The sequence below is a fragment of the Medicago truncatula genome, chromosome 8, assembly GCF_003473485.1.
Source record: "Medicago truncatula cultivar Jemalong A17 chromosome 8, MtrunA17r5.0-ANR, whole genome shotgun sequence".
NCBI lineage: Eukaryota > Viridiplantae > Streptophyta > Magnoliopsida > Fabales > Fabaceae > Medicago > Medicago truncatula.
Window position 1 is genome coordinate 33,230,795 of NC_053049.1, and position 17,577 is coordinate 33,248,371.

General features: G+C 32.1%; 1 protein-coding gene and 1 long non-coding RNA gene across 3 annotated transcripts; one reads left to right on the forward strand and one right to left on the reverse strand.

The window, feature by feature from the left end:
* Nucleotides 1–1,413: 1,413 nt before the first annotated feature.
* LOC112417190 (uncharacterized) lies at nt 1,414–14,620 on the forward strand. 2 transcript variants are annotated; one of them, XR_005643513.1, is made up of 4 exons: nt 1,414–1,687; nt 1,782–1,822; nt 12,871–12,975; nt 14,154–14,620. It is a non-coding gene; the product is annotated as an uncharacterized lncRNA (long non-coding RNA). The 2 variants fall into 2 exon arrangements; XR_005643514.1 differs by lacking the exon at nt 14,154–14,620 and adding an exon at nt 13,584–13,854.
* Nucleotides 14,621–15,121: 501 nt separating this feature from the next.
* On the reverse strand, nt 15,122–17,577 carry LOC112417409 (zinc finger MYM-type protein 1-like). The gene is made up of 3 exons (XM_024773064.1): nt 17,300–17,577; nt 16,670–17,212; nt 15,122–16,457 (listed from the first exon to the last, which is right to left on the reverse strand). Exons 1-3 carry the CDS (start codon nt 17,575–17,577, stop codon nt 15,122–15,124), a joined length of 2,157 nt encoding a protein of 718 aa, XP_024628832.1.

Here is a 17,577-nt window from a genome sequence, read left to right on the forward strand (position 1 = left end):
AATCCCTGACCATTCTTAGCACGAGCATCAGCATCCATATTGCCTTCCCTAATGCATACAATTATGCCAGCGGCTTCTCATTTTCCAAGGGATACCTATGGCTTTGTGGAAAGCATTAACCACTGTCATTGAATCAGTTGCTATCCAAAACCCATGCAAACACGACTCTTTGGCTTTTTCCACAGCCAACAAGAAAGCGCAAAATTTAGATTCAAGAGAAGAGGCATGACCAATATTGCTAGCTAAAGCCCCCAGGAAAGTAGAGGAGGAATCCCTAATAAGAAAACCAGCAGAACCACAAGGATCAACACCAAAAGATGATTCATCACAATTTATCTTCACCGTTGCACCTGTAGGAGATGTCCATGTCACCACCTTATCAATGCGGGCCCTCTTAACCTTAAAAGGAAGATTGAAAAAATTAGAAACTTTGTAATCAACCATGTCACCCACTTGATCCACCAAAAAGTGGATCTTAGTAATCATAACTATGAATTACTATTCAATCAGGTTAGTGTGCAAAGCAATGTTTAATCTGTTCTTACATTTTGTCGTTTTCTTTTAATCGAAGTATTTTTTATAGCTTTTTATCCTTGTTGTAGTTACAAGCAACAAACCAAAGCTAGTCATTTCTTCGGTAGATATGACATAATGAAGCGTCTTAAAATTGTTGGAATAATAGTCAAAATAAGTTAAAAATATTTTTTGTCATCGAAGAAATTATTAGGTTGAGTCACAGACTAGGTCACTCTCTTTAAGACGTTTCGTAATATTATCAAAAAATTGTGCAAGTAGATTATCAACTATCACTACCAAAAAAAGCGGCTTGTAGCCACACTAAAATTGCCACGCTTTTATTTTAGCCGTGGATAACAACTTAAATCCATAAATGGGGCCACTTGCCACACTAAATTGAGAACTTCTACGGTACACCTCATAAATTGAGGTGTACCGATACTCCTGCTTTATAAATTTATGAATTAACGATCATTTTATGAAATAAGTAGTTATTGTTAATATTTATATTTTAGAAAACATCATCTCATAAGAAAAAAACATCATTTCATTGTTTATAAGAATTATATTAAATTTTTAATATTTTCTCATAAAAAATAATTAATATTCTTCGTTATGAGCAATAAAAATTCAAAAAAAGTAAATTTTATTTCATCAACGCTTTTAGTCAATAAGATTTAATTATTATAACTGTCAATAATAGAAAATAATTCTTTTTTCTTCCAAAAAAACAACTAATTTAATTATTAATTTAAAATTTTGGTGTACCGGTACACTCAAAATGTTGAATGTACCATAGAATTTGCCCACTAAATTTCCCACGGTTTTGTTTTGACCGTGGATAACTATGTGTTCACTTGACATGCGCTGGACAAAAAGAATTGAAAGCGCGTATCAATCTTTTTATTTCCCACACACTTTTTTTTGGCCAAAAATTTCATTCCACTTTCATTCATTTGTCGCGACAAAAAACCCCAATCCTTCTTAATTTCAATCTTTCATTCGAAAACCTCAAAATCAGTTCTTTCATCTTCCCAAAGTCATGTATTTCTTCCCTAAAACATAATCCCCAAATTTATTTGTTACCATCCTCTCTCACCGTGCACCAGCTCTCTCAATCAGTTTGATTTTGCTCTGCAACAGTTCCAATTCGCCGTACACCAGTTCTATTGTAAGCTTTCTCTCTATGTTTTTCTATATATTTTTTTTAATAACCATGATTATTACTCTTATTTATGACTTTATGGATTTGATTTTGATATTAGGGGTTGATTAAAAGCTTTCTCGCTTTCTCCTTTTGGTTTTGGTAAGCTTTCTTATTTCTCCTTTAATTTGTTTTCTCTTGATTATTGTTTTTTTAGTCTACAAGTCTATTGAATTTATGAATTTAGGGGTTGGTTTTGATATTTCATGCTATTTGTTTATCATGCTGATTTGTGTGTTTTATGCCCTTTTCTCGTTGTTTGGATGTTGAGAAATTTGTAGAAAATTTCATATCTTTAAAATTAAATGTTTTGTTTTTTGTTTAAACTTAAACCTGTTTCAGAAATTTGAAACATGTTACTGCCTTATTTTTTCCAATTTATGGTGTAGAGCTAATTTCAGCTCTAAAATTAATTTGAATTTTTATAAAGAGTGCTAGATTCATTTATTGTTATGAACTAATATAAGAACTCAATTCATGTTACTTTTTATTTTTATTTTTATACATACATACATTTGTCTCAGGATTAATCTACGAATAATTAGATATTTAAGTAGTATGCGTCTTTAACGAATTTTAAAAGTAACCATTCATTTAAAAGAAAGGGTGTCGAGAGTTTTTTGCATTTTTAATCGGTTGCAACATTTTGATTAGAGCTTAGAGTTGGAGTGTTTTCAGGTGTAGGTGTTCTTATCGATTAGTATTCTAGTTGTTTTTATGCGATTATAAAATTGCTTTGCCTTTCTGCGTTTTCGGTGCTGTCTAATATTGGGATTTGAGACTTTGAGCTGTAACTTTTTTAAGCTCAGTGGTTGTTGCGTCAAATTGCTTTGTTTGCATCTGGTTTGTGTGCAATCACATGATTTAGAGAGTCCAGATAAAACAGCTTAGCTACAACTGTATCAGAGTCATATTACACTATAGGATCTGTTCTAGAAATACACTTTCAAAAATGGTGCTAAGACCACTTCAATATGGTACTGATACCACTCTATTATGGTACCAAGACTATTCTAATATGGTACTAAGACAACTCTAATATGGTGTTTCCACCACTCTAACCTCTAACTTCTCCAAGGGCATAAAACATTGAAAGAGACTATATTATTAAGATCGTTCTTATATTTTAAAGGGAAAATATATCAAAAGAGACACTGATCTTAATAATACTATTATTTACGAAGAAGAAAAATTTACTAAAAGGACTTTATTCTTAAATCTGAAGGGACATTATAAACCGAAGGGACTACGACCTAAAGAACATTATTTGAATCCGAAGGGACAAAAAATAGGGAGAAGAAAATAATATCTCGTCAACACAAGTTAAAGGGGGGAGTAGAGAGAAAAGTTTTTTAACAACTCAAAAAAACTTTTTGTGTGTTTAGAAGTGAGGGAAATGAATTTATAGGCGAGGAGCCAAAGATAAGTTACAAATCCAATGACTATGATTGGTTGACCGTTAGAAAATTTGCCTCATAAATGAGCACTAATGTTGAAAGTTGATTATAGGGAGGGTGCACGCAGACGTATGTTCAACATGCACTGGCATGTGCCAATCCTATGTTGACGCATGTAAATCGTTTACGTGACGATGACGTGTACCGAAATTGTTAGGCCGGACATCATAACCGCGTTTCGAACCCCGATACCTCCACTTTGTGTGTTTGAGTTTATGATAACTTAGCTATCTAGTCTATCAAAAAAAAAATGTAGATATAGATGTAACACACACAGATATATATATATATATATATATATATATATGAAAGGAAATAAAACAAATTATTTTTTGGATTAATAGTGTTTTTGGCCCTGTAATATGGTGTACTTTTGGTTTTAGCCCTTGTAATTTTTTTTAGATTCCACCTTTGAAAAATAAAGATTCTTTCGGATTGACCTCTGACCTCAATGTGTCAGCAGAATCTCCTACGTGGCAGTGATGTGTCAATATTTTTTTTTTCATGCCACGTGTAAATTTAAGGCCACATCATTTATATTTAAAAAAAAAAACTGAAAATTTTAAAAATAAATAAAATGGTTTTTTTGTAATTAACTATTTTAAGGAACATATTATTTATTTAAGAAACAAAATCAGAAATCCGTAAATACAAAAACAACAAATCAAATTATTCTCTTCTCCTATTGAACCAGATCGATTTCTTCCCTTCTTCATTTTCTTTCTCTTCCTCTTTGTTCGTCTGTTCCTTTCTCTTCCTCTTTCCATAAATTGAATTCTTGTCCAGAATTCGAATTGGTTAGTGCTTGTCCAGAATTTAGGCTTTGTGAAATGGGTTTCAGCAAAGCATCTTCTGTTAGGGTATGGAATGGAAGAAACTCACTCAAATGTTGGTGCAATGAGTTCATGAAAGTTTGGGTATCAAAACACAGTTGAAGAGAAAGGAACGAAGAAGAGGAAGACAGAATTATTTTACCTTAGGACATACACAATTTGAGAAGCAATTGCTTGGAACATATTTACGCATTGTATGAATTACTGGAATGGAAGCAGTGTAGTTAATGACTTAGAAAATGTTTTGGTGAACAAATGATAATGGAGGGATGAGGCTAAGTGTTGTAGTAGTATGTTGAAAATGGTGAACAATGAATGATGTAGTGATCTGGGTACTAAACGTGAAAATGGTGCTCCTAGTTGAAAATGGTGAACAATTAATAGTATTGAAGGATTTCTGATTTTGTTTCTTAAATAAATAATGTTTTTTAAAATAGTTAATTACAAAAAAAACAATTTTATTTATTTTTTAAATTTTTAGTTTTTTTTAATCATAAGTGACGTGGCCTTTAATTTACACGCGTGGCATGAGAGAAAAAATTAAAAAAGAAAAGAAATTGACATGTCACTGCCACGTAGGAGATTCTGCTGACACATTGAGGTCAGGGGCCAATCCTAAAGAATCTTCATTTTTCAAGGGGCTAAAACCAAAAGTGCACCATATTACAAGGGCCAAAAACACTATTAACCCTTATTTTTTAAATCATACGTCTATCCTCGAGAATTACGAGATGATGACTTCAAAATATTTTTCGTCTTCTTGTTGGGTGCTTCATTCACCTCTTGTGGTGTTTTCAGTGATGATGGTGCAACAACAATTCATCTGTCACACGTCGAACCTTCTTTGGTCGGACTTGTTTCCTCTGCTTGACAGATGAATAAAGAGAAGGGGTTATAATCGCAACGATGACTTTGGTTGTTAGATTCATCAATAACCAATTTGTATGAGTCTTTGTTGTCACCATCATTGGTGTTTTGTGGTTGGTTTGGCATGAGAGTTCTGATGATAAGAGTGGCATAGTAGGGTTGAAAAAATAGGAGATAATATCATCACAAATAGGTGCTTTGATATTTTCAAACAACTCATCTCATTCAGTAGCGTAACAATTTGGATAAGAGGAAAGTGATTCTGTTAGGTAAATGTATTCATAATCATCAACATTGTCCACCATTGGTGTTGGCGGATGGGAAGTTACACAAGATTTTGAGTGTGTCATCTATTCTATCTTTGTTGTTCAACATTTTCCCCTTCAACTAGTATGTTTGTCTGAATGAATTGAAATGAGTATGTTCATGTCTTATATAATATGGAACTCCTCAATCCCATAACCAGCGTCTATTTAAAAAATTCTATCATTGTAAACTTTTTTTAGTCAAAAAAAGTAAAAAGTATTGACAATTATTCATTGTCAGAAATGGCTGATAAAATAATTAAGAAATAGTATAATAATTATACTTTTGTCATTAATATAGGTAATATTTAATACAAATTAAAAAAATTATGACAAAAGTATGTTAATTTATACTTTTGCCCTAGATAATTATATTTTTGTCATTGATTTTAAATATGTTAATTTGTATTAAATATTATCTATATTAATTAATGACAAAAGTATAATTATTATATTATTTCTTAATTATTTTATCAGTCATTTCTAACAATGAATAATGGTCAATAGTTTTTACTTTTTTGACTAAAAAAAGTTTATAATGATAGAATTTTTTAAATAAGACGTTGGTTATGGGATTGAGGAGTTCCATATTATATAAGACATGAGCATACTCATTTCAATTCATTCAGACAAACATACACTATTGAATGGGATAAGTTGTTTGAAAATATCAAAGCACCAGTTTGTGATGATATTTTCTCCTATTTTTTCAACCCCACTAAACCACTCTTATCATTAGATACCCTAATACCATATCAACCACAAAACATCAATGTTGGTGACAACAAAGACTCATACAAATTGGTCACTGATGAATCTAACAACCAAGTCAACATTGTGATCATAACCCCTCCTACTGATTCATCTGTCAAGGAGAGGAAACGAGTCCGATGAAAGAATGTTCAACGTGTGACGGATGAATATGATGTTGCTGCACCATCATCACAAGAGGTGAATGAAGCACCCAACAAGAAGAAGAAAAATCTCCCAAAGTCATCATCTCGTAATTTTCAATGATAGGCATATGACTTAAAAAAAATTGTTTTATTTCCTTTCATATATACATCTATATCTATGTTATATGTGTATAAATATTGGAAGGAAGAAAAAGACAAATAATCTATCAGTTTTCTTGATTTCCTTTATTTTATTATATATTTGATATGAAATTTTGGTAGTATGACTAAACAGTATATTTTTAGTTCAGATGTAAGATTCAATTGCGACTCAAATAATGATTTTATGGATATTATTATGTTTTTCTTTTACTACCACCTTGATGCAAGTCCATACTCCTAGTTTATCCAACAATAAAAAAACTTCATGTGGTCTCCAATTGCACAAGAATCTAATGTTGATAATATCAACCAACAAATTGGCCAAAACCTTCGTGAAGAGTGAGTAGACTTACTCTATCTGATTCAAGAACTATAGGACATTTAGCCACTACTGCTTCCTAACTCCTATGAACCAACCCGAGACAGTTCTTTAGTCTATATAACAACAACAGTCAAGTTTTATCCCACTAGATGGGGTCGGCTACATGGATCAAACTACCTCATAATGTTTTATTATAAACCGTATTTCGATCCAACTCATTAATCTCTAGATCTTTCTAAATAGTTTCTCTTATGGTTTTACTAGATCTTCCTCTGCCTCTAGTGATCTGACTATCCTCCATCTACTCTCTTTACTACAAAATCTACATGTCTTTTCTCTACAAGCCCAAACAACCTAAGCCGTTTCCACCATTTTTCTACTATAGGTTGCTATCCCAACTCTCTCTCCCCTCTAATGTTGTCATTTCTAATCCTATCCTATCTAGTCTTGCCACAGATCCAACGCAAGATCCTCATCTCCACTACACTTATTCTATTATCGTGTTGGTTCTTCACGCCCAACACTTTGTTCCATACAACATCGCTGGTCTTATAGTATTGCCGGTAACAGCCCATTATAATCAACTAAAAGAACACAATGTTTTTAAAAAAAACGTTACCTTGAGATACTCAACAATGTCCTCAGGCTTGAACCTTTGGGTAATTTCAGACTGGCTAGATCTTGACTCGTCCACCAACTTGTGAAGAAGTTCAAGAGCTTGCCGGTGCAATGACTTGCACTTGTAAAGTTCTAATAAAGCCGCATTAAGGTTGCCTTTTCGAAGTATTTCTTCACATATTTTCATATCACAGTAATTGACACCTCTTAGTATTTCTACTTATCACTTTAGCGACAATCTATGTGGATACGATACTCTACTTATCACTTTATTACTTGGTAAACGATTTGGTACATGATGACATGCTGTCATTACGTAATTTTTAGGACTTATTTTTACAAATTGATAGAGTTCTGAGGCAAATGAGGTATCCATGGGTGTTGAAAGCAAGAAAATTTGGAAGTGCTGAAAGCATTAAATCGTGGCGCGATTGGCACAACCGTGACACAATTTTATGACCAGAGAGGCATGTTTTTGAGATGATGCAATCGTGATACGATTTTGAGAAGGATCTAAAAGGAATCTAGGGTTAAATGGTCAAATCGTGGTACGATTTTGAGAACCGTGGCGCGATTGTGGATTCTGTAAATTTTTCCTATTTAAGCTGAAGCTAGTTCCAGAGTTAAAGGTTACGATTTTGTGGAGCAAAAGTGAGATTTTGAGACATGAAGGCTGCTGGAAGGGCGATTTCATCATCCATTACTCAATTTCATGTATGTTTTAAGGTTAAACTTCACTTTTTGCCCCCTAGGTTTCAAAATGTTGCAATTTTGGTCCCCTATTAAAAAAAATGGCAATTTTGGCCCCATTCATCCAAAAATTGCTGAGAAGAAGTCACGTGTCCCAAAAAAGGGCCATAATCGCAACTTTTTGTAAAGATAAGGGGTCAAAAAACATATTTCCCTTATGTTAGGAGGTCAAAAGAGCATATTTCCCTAAACATACGGGGTCACTTTTGCCATTTTTTTTAATAAGGGGCCAAAATCGCAACATTTTGAAACTTAGAGGGCGAAAAGTGAAGTTTAGCCATGTTTTAATTATTTCATTGATTATGCTATTTGTAAACTCGATTATGAGTAGCTAAATCTCTTAGAGGTTAGGTCAAGATGAATTTGTGTAACCCTAATTGAAACATGTTGATGTGAAACTCTATTTATTGTGAATGACAATCTAGTTTTTATTCAATTCAATTGTTCTTAATGCTTTTTATATCTTGATCAAATATAAACATGAATTCGTGAGAATGAATGACTATTGACCATAGCTTTCTACTTAGACCTAATTGAATTGTTCAAATAAACATGAATAATCTAGGAATGGATTGTGATATTAGGTTAACGTTCGTAAAACCTTCAGAGAACTTTAAATCACCTAAGGAATTAGAGACTGTAATCCGAGAAGAGGGTCCTACGTCCATGGATTGATTAGGGTTATTTTGTTAACTATCGTGAAACTAGAGAATCATTCGTAAGAAATAGGTACAATATACCAATTAGGGGAACTTAGAGGATTCGAAAGACCTGATCTCACCTCTCTCTTCATATTTTCTTAATCAATCTTTATTTTCTGTTATTTGATTTCATAAAATCAAACCAAATCAACTGCCTAGGGCAAACAAATATAAACTTTATACATCCTAATTAATAACGTGATTGAATTATTGAAATTAAAAACAATCCTTGTGGGAACGATATTATTTTACTACTTCGATAAATTTTGGTGCACTTGCCAAACTTTTATCAGTACACTTGCCTAATACACACATCATGTTTTTGGCGCTGTTCTCAGGGATTGTCGATATTTTTAACTAAATAATTCAAATTATTTATTTCTATCCTTTATTTTTCTGTCATTTATTTTTCCGTATTTTATATTTCTGTTTTAAAAATAAATAAAAAATACAAAAAAATTAAAAATTCCCAAAATATTTAGTCATGGTTGAGTAATTTTTTTTAGAGTCTAGTTTATCATATAGTTTATTATCACTAACATAATTCATGTTTATGTTTGCATTTAGTTTATTATTTTCACTTAGTACTAACCATTTTTCTTTTCTTTTTGTTTCCCATTTAGGAACTATCCCATTTTATTTTTCTTTTTATTTTAGAGTAGTAGTTTAGGTGATAATTACTTTGCATTATATATTAGAGAGTCGTAGTAAAAATAACAGTTGTTATAATAACTATAGTCACTAGATCGAGTCTAGTTAGCATTAGGTTATTAATTAGTAATAGTTAGCCCAATTAAAATTTGCATTTAGGATTAGGATTAACATTTAGTAAACATAGGAATAGAGTCATAATTAACATTCGGTAATAACTATAGTAGTTAATTTTGATCGAGTCTGCATATCATTTAGATATTAGGAGTAAATCGAGTCTAGAAATTTAGGAAACTAATCTTAGGATTAAAAATCATCTGATTAGCAAACTGAAAATCCAGTTAATAAACAATTATCATAATCTTTGGCTAGAATACAAACACATTATTTTATTGTACCAGGATAACAGTTGTTGTTAAAGATGTCATTTGGAGTAATAACTGTAGAATTCGTTGAACCAATGCTATATCCCGTAAAAATATAAGACTGAACTATAACACTTATCATTACATTGAACCCCTCTGCTGCCAATAAAAAGAGGAAGAGAGAAAGATGATCATCTTGTCGGAGACCTCTCTCAAGCGAAAACTCATGTGGGACTGCCATTGACTAAAACAGATGTTGTAGTTGTGCACACATATTCTTGTATCCACTTCCGCCACAAAGTTGGAAAGGGCATATTTTTCATCACTGCATCTAAATATCTCAAATCAACCAAATCATAGGCTTTTTTAAAATAAAAAAAAAGTAAGTGAATAAAATAAAAAATAAAATTAAGCAAATAAGAAAGTAAGTGAATTTTCATTTAAAAATTATGTAGTTGGACTTTCCCTTTTCATGAACAAAGGAGAAAATGTGTAGGTCGGTTAAGATTTTTTTCTTTTTAATATATATATATATATATATATATATATATATATATATATATATATATATATATATAATATTCCATGTCATCATAATATTCAAATCGAGGTTCATGGTATGTTGAAATTCCATATTTTTTCATATAAATAACAAAGAATTAAGGCTTATTTGATTCAATGGTCCTTCAAATAATTTTAAGTTTTCATTTTGATCACATAATTAATAAAACGTATATTTTGATCCCTCACTTTTTTCTCCGTTTGCCAAATAAATTCCGACTGTTAACTTTTTAACTCTAAATGTCTATGGTGGATCAACTTTAAAAGTGGTCCATCATAAACCTTATTAATTTTGTTAATTTTAACCGTTTGATCTTAAACTCTTGAATCAAAGCTTATGCAGTTGCAGCAATGAACATGTGAAGTGACAATTGATCAAGAAATTGAATTATTTGTTGCATAAGAGGTTAATATTTGAATCAAAGATCTGTTGTTTTCTACCATAAATTTGAAATCGCAGCCTTGCACCAACGAAATCGCAACTCCGTGCTGACGAATGGCTCGGCGGCGGACGAGATCCGACATGGGATATGCGGCAGAAAATGGACATGGTGGCGGGAGAGATTCCGAAAGTGAATGCACGAAGGAAAGGGACAAGCTGGTGGGGTATCTCGTGACGGCCACGGTGATGGTTATGGCTTCTTCCTGGGCTTGCGATAAAAGGTTGAAGGAGAAGGTGAGTGGCACAATGGTAATATAAATTATATGGTGAGGGAAATTTTGAATGTTTATTCTCCATGGGTTGATTTGATTATGCTAGGAAGCAACCCAAAATCTGAGAGCTGCGGGTGTTTTGTGATGATTTTGGTTCGATTTCAATGTTTGGTTTTTTCTGGATTTTTGATGAATGTCATCCATGAAGATGAAGATGAAAATGTGAGGAAGATGATGAAGGTAGAAATTGAAAAAGATCAAAGGGTCCACTTTCTTTAAAAAAATCAAATGGTTAAGATTAACAAAATTCTAAGGTTCTACGATGAACCATTTTTAAAGTTGGTCCACTATAAACATTTAGAGTTAAAGTTAACATACAGGATTTATTTGGCAAACGGAAGAAAAAGTGAGGGACCAAAATATATATTTTATTAATTATGGGACCAAAATGAAAACTTAAAATTATTTGAGAGAACATTAGATCAAATAAGCCAAGAATTAATTATAATTTTGTCCCTTAATCCGTTCACAAAATTCAACCCTCAATTTTAAAATCACTAAGTTTTAGTCCTTTCTTTGATTTGTGGACTAAGACATCGTGTTTCAATTGACGTGGAATATATAAAAGAGAACAAAAAAAATTTAATGTATTTTTTAATAGAACGTATTTTTTAACTCTTAAAAATAGAATATATAATTTTCAATGTAGTCCCTAATCGTAAGTATATATTAGCAAATAAATTGTCTCGCCATCTTTCAATTTACCAAATCCATTTACTTTTTGTTCCAAATAAAACCATAATTAAAATTTACCTTAAAATATTAAAAGTCAATATAATACACTTCAAACAAATTGACAATTTAATACTATAGCCACACAAAATAAACACTTTTATTAGACAAAATAAACACTTTTATATATGGAATTTTACATGGAAATTTATATTTACTTACGGAGGGAGATATATTCTCTCTCATGCTCATTCCTCTGCCTAACATTTTCCTATACACCAACTCATCTCTATTATAAACAAAACTATTTTTTATATTCATCGAATAAATTATGAATTTGATTTATATTATATATTAGATTATATATACATCAATCGTTCAATATATTTAAAGCTTAATCATCCTATTTTAACTTAAGACAAATATTAGTTCCTTAAAATTGGGGGACTAGACCATCCACAATGGGGGATCTCTTCCTTTTAAGACTTGAGACTAATTAGGTACCTCCATCGGAGAAGAATTATTTTGAGTGCCTAATAGGAAAGTGGTCTCAATTTAGACCTCTAATCTTAAATGAGATCCACACTTTTTTAATATTAGAATATTAGAATGTAATGATAAAGTTATTAATAGATGATTAATAGATCCTAAGACATTTGTGTGATGTGCAGGGTTGGAAGGATTAAGTGTTTATTAGATATTACTATTAAAAAATTACAAATGAAGGTATATTAAGAAAAACCGTTGGAATAATAAAATTCTCACAATTATACGTGTTTATTACTAGATTGTCCTTTATGTATAGATTTTTTGACAAATGGCCATTATGTATAGATATATTTAACATAAACTTTTCATATTCCAAGATATATTGATAGTATTAATTAATGATATAGATGGAAGAAGAGTAATAAATCAATCTACAAATCAGTACTCTCTCCATTTTAAAATAAATGTCACTTTAGCAAAAAAAAAATGTTTTAAAATAAATGTCACTTTACATATTCAATACAACTTTAATTTTTTTCTTCTAACTTTACCCTTAGTAAATACTCCAACTTTTCTCTCACATAATTTTCAATACAACTTTAAATTTGTCTTTTTCTTATAAAGTAAGGACAATTTAATAAAAGTGTTATGTCTAATGATTATTTCATTTTACTTTTATATTATCACATAATAGATGCATCGACTAAGATTATTTAATTAACTTTGTTTGGTCAAAAAAAAAAAAAATTAACTTTTTATTGCATCTATACAAATTCATCTATATAAGCAATGGAGCTATGTTGAAACAAAACAAATTACCCAACGCATCAAATAGTCTAAATTGTCAAGCTCTTGTCAACTATTATGGCGTTCAACCAGCAAGATATTACAGGTACTTTGCTAAACTAAAAGGTTTTTCTGTTTTGATGAATGACATTCAATTTTTGGTTCATGAATTTGATTATATCTCCTTTATTTAAATCTGATTTTTTAATATGCCTTCCACAAACGCAGTTGCATATATAAAAATATTTTTCTCTTTTGATAAATATCATTCATTCTTTTAATATGTCTTTTCGTCCCTGTAATATTAGCGAATTCCGATTTTAGTCCCTGTAAAAAAAAGATTTAGATTTTGTCTCTGTAATTTCAGATTCCTCCACTTTTGATCCCTCATTTCACCACGTTAGCAAAATCTGCATACATGGCACGTAAGATGAGGGATCAAAAGTGGAGGAATCTGAAATTACAAGGACCAAAAGTGGGAGGAATATGAAATTACAAGGACGTAATTGATGCAGATTTTGCTGACGTGATGAAACGATGGACCAAAAGTGGAAGAATCTGAAATTACAGGGACAAAATCTAAATCTTTTTATTTACAGGGACTAAAACCGGAATTTACTAATATTACAGGGACGAAAAGAGGTATTTACCCTTCTTTTAATTATATATCTCTGGTCTGTAATTGTGATTTTAATTTCCCTCCTCACAAAACAGTTGCAATTGATGGTGACGATGAGTACACACAGGCTTTGCTCTCAGACCTGTTGAAATTTCGAACTTATATCATGGAATTATATCCACCCAGTGCAAGTGTCTTTGTGCTACTAAATGCATATAATAATTGTTTTTAGGATTTTGTTTTTTTTTTACTGTTTGCTGCTTTTTATTTTTAAGTGTGACTTTATTTGTGTTTTATGAATTTCTTTTATTGAATAATCGATTAGTCTGATATAACAGTTCTATACATTTTGTTGTCTTAGATGCATATCCATAATGCTCTTTATGTTATTATTGCATAAATGCTGCCATGCACACTATTGTCTTGCTATTTTGTTTATATTTCCTTTTTTTTTTTTTTTATATATATCAATTATCCTAGTGATTAGTGTTTACACAAAAAGTGCGAAGTCAAACATTTGAACTGACCTATGTATAATATTGTCCTTATAACTATCAACTAAGTTGTGCATTTAGGACGTCAAATGTCATCAATATTACATACTATTATGACCTAAACTTTTAATAAATTCTTACAACATATGTTACCCTTCGTGATCCCAATAGAAATGAGATTGAAGTGAAAGTGGAGAAGGAAAATGGCAAAGTGTATTTTAAAGATGGTTGGCATCGATTAAGTGATGTTTACAATGTTACATCAGGAGCATGGGTTACTCTTACATACCTAAACCCATCACTTTGTCTAATTAAACTCAAAGATTTGTACAATGTTGAAATTGAATATCCTAAGCATACTCCTCCATTAAGTTTGAAGTGAAACGTTGATTTCTTGATGCAAGTGCTTCCAATGGACCTGATGCTTCAGTTAGTCTTTTATGGATTTTTTTTAATGCTTTGAGTTTTTTTATCATACATTGGAGAAGACTTTGATAAGTTCTAATGTCTCACATCTTTTGCACCTTTGAATTATTCAAGATATTTGGGCCTAAATTATGTTGTTATTGCTCTTTTGAATGTAATCTTTGTTTTGTTATCAAGTATTCTATATATTGAACAAGCACTTTTGGATGAAAAGACAACTGCATATGCTTATTCTCTCAATGAGTAACTGACATTTTTTTTTTTTTTTTGGGAACTAACTAACCAAATGCATGCGTTTCGATTATATCAATATATAGAACCGTCACTTTTTTAAGACATCATAATAAATATCAATATCATCAACCCTCTGAAAAAAATCAATACTACCACTTATCTACTTTTGTTACCTATTGATCATTGATGATCCTATGGTTGATCCATTTAATACTACCTGAAACTCTTAGACCAATTTAATGTTGGATTGCATACGTATTGATTATATCTATATTCTTATTAATTCTCTCAACGAGTAACTAACAATTACAACGAGCAGGTGCAAAATTTTAGACTAAATAGCAGTGGCAAAGCCAGGAATTTCATAGAGTTTGGGCAAAAAATTTATCGCAATTTTAAAAAAAAAAGAGGTTTGTCTTTTTTTTAACAAAATTACAATTTGAATTAAGAGAGATGAAATATAACCTGTCAATAGCGTGCTAAATAAAATTAGGTGGTAAATGCCCTTTCCGAGACCTCTTTGCGGTGAATGTTCGAATAATATCAATGTCATCAAGTGACTTGAATATCTCCCGCTCGGTGTAACATATCATCAAGTCATTGAACCACTCATTCTTGATCTTGTTGCGCAATTTAATCTTGATAATCTTCATTGCTGAAAAAGCTCTTTCAATGGATGCAGTCGACACCGGCAATATCAAAGCCAACTCAATTAATTTGTAGACCAATGGAAATGCCAAATGTTTCTCAGTTTGAACCATCTTCATAGCCAAACTTTGAACATCTTCAAAAGAAGAAAAAGAAGCATGCCTTTTCACTTGAAGTACATAAGGGTTAAGTTGCTCCCTTATTGTTCCACGATCATCATCAGAAAAGTCAGCATGATAAATATCAGCAAGACGAGCAAGCTTATCAACATCAAACTTGGAGAAAGAGTTCTTGGGGTCAAGACATGAGAAACAATCAAGGACAATGTTGCTTTCTTCACTAAAGCGATGATCCATCTCCACACATATTTTGTCGATAGCAACATAAAAAATCTTTGCACGGTAATGGTGAAGATTAGTGACAGTCCTCCCTTCTAGTCTTGAGCGACCCCGAACCAGTATTTCATCATCCATATTTGGCACCGGAATACCTTTAGCAACACAAAATTCTTGTACATCCAAAAATAAATTATCCCAACCACTATCTCTCAATGTGGCCAACCGAACTTTGACAACATTAATTAAATCCATGGCAAGCACAATATTAAGATATTTTCTTTGTAAGATTTTTGAAAGCTCGTTTGTGATACCAAACAAATTTAACATTATCTTCAAAATGAAAACAAATTTAAAGCTCTCCATTTTTTCTATCAAACCCGTCGCTTGAGATGGTTCACGTCCATCTTGATCAACCATACTAAGCACCACTAACATAGAAGACCACATATGATCCAAACGAAGCAAGGTAGTATGATGGGAACCCCATCTAGTATCCCCGGGTCTAGCGAGACTAGATGATTGGTGCAAGCCTCTTCCTGTAGATATCTCACCAGTCACAAGTCTACTCAAAATATCTTTATGTTGTGCCTCCGTCAAAGCATCTCTTCTCTTGCAAGATGCACTTGATGTTGTAACAATCAAGGAGATGTACTCAAAGAAATCATTAATAGATGAGCAACTACTAGCAACGGACACAATCACCAATTGCAAGCGATGAGCATAACAATGGACATAGAAAGCATAAGGGTTTTCATCTAGGATCTTTCTTTGCAAACCATTAAATTCACCTCTCATATTTGAAGCCCCGTCATATCCTTGCCCTCGTATCCTCGAAATAGATAACTTGTAACAATCAAGAATATCATAAAGAGCATTCTTTAGTGCCTCGGAAGTAGTATCTTTGACATGATGTAGAGCAAGAAATCATTCCACAACTTCCCCTTTATTGTTCAAGAACCTAGAAAATATTTGATGAACCAAATTGAAAATCTCAATCAAGATTTACAAGGAAAACATAAATTGGAAAACACAGCTACTAACCTCAACATCACTGCCATTTGCTCTTTGACGGATATATCACGTGACTCATCAATAAGCACAGGGTATTGTTTATCACCAAGCTCTTCCATAATCACCTTCATAACTTCATGTGCACAACACGTTGCAAGCTCCTTTTGAATGTCACCAGAAGTCATTTTGCAATTTTTTCCACCACGGTCAAAAGCATCTCTCACTTGTTCATTATTTGATTTTACCCAATCTACCATCTCTCTAAAATTGCCCTTGTTTAGAGAATTAGAGGTTTCGTCATGGCCACGGAAAGCAATGCCTTGTGCTATGAGATATCTAGTACAATCTAGGGAACAAGTCAAACAGATCTTATACAATTCTTCTGATTCCCTAGTTGCTCTAGCCAACTTATTTGTCACACTTTGTCTTTGATTATTATAATCATCATAGTGCTTGATGCATCTGTTGTGCATACTATCATTACTACCAATATGATCTTTCAAGCTTTGAGATGCATGCTTCCAATCTTTAAATCCGTCTTTGGTGAAGACTTCAAAACCAAAGTGCTCGGCCCTCCCGGGTTGCTTAAAGAGAAAGCAATAGAAACAATAAGCTGCATCCTTAAACTCACTTTATTCAATCCATTTATACTTGTTATACCATGATTTAGAAAAAGCTCTTGTAGCACTTCCAAATTGAGTACGAGGAAAACTTGAAAAATTTGGTTGCATTGGACCCTTCAATATATATGCCCTCCTCACATCGTCTTGAATATCCGGAGCATACAAATGAATTTGTTTCCTAAGACCTGGATCACGCAAAATCTCATTTGGATGAAACTCATTGGCCAAATTAGGCGATGGTTCTTCTACTTCGGCTTCCGGTTGCACAACATTCACATTCTCAATATTTGTTCTATTAATCAAAAACCTCCTCAT

What these genes read in the sequence shown, in the direction of transcription:
- LOC112417409 (XM_024773064.1), bottom strand. Translation starts at nt 17,577, where the DNA reads ATGAGGAGGTTTTTGATTAATAGAACAAATATTGAGAATGTGAATGTT. An exon ending in AGAGCTTTTTCTAAATCATG is followed by an intron (nt 17,213 to 17,299) that starts GTATAACAAGTA and finishes GCAACCCGGGAG; the next exon opens with GGCCGAGCACTTTGGTTTTG. An exon ending in CAAATGGCAGTGATGTTGAG is followed by an intron (nt 16,458 to 16,669) that starts GTTAGTAGCTGT and finishes ATCTATTTCGAG; the next exon opens with GATACGAGGGCAAGGATATG.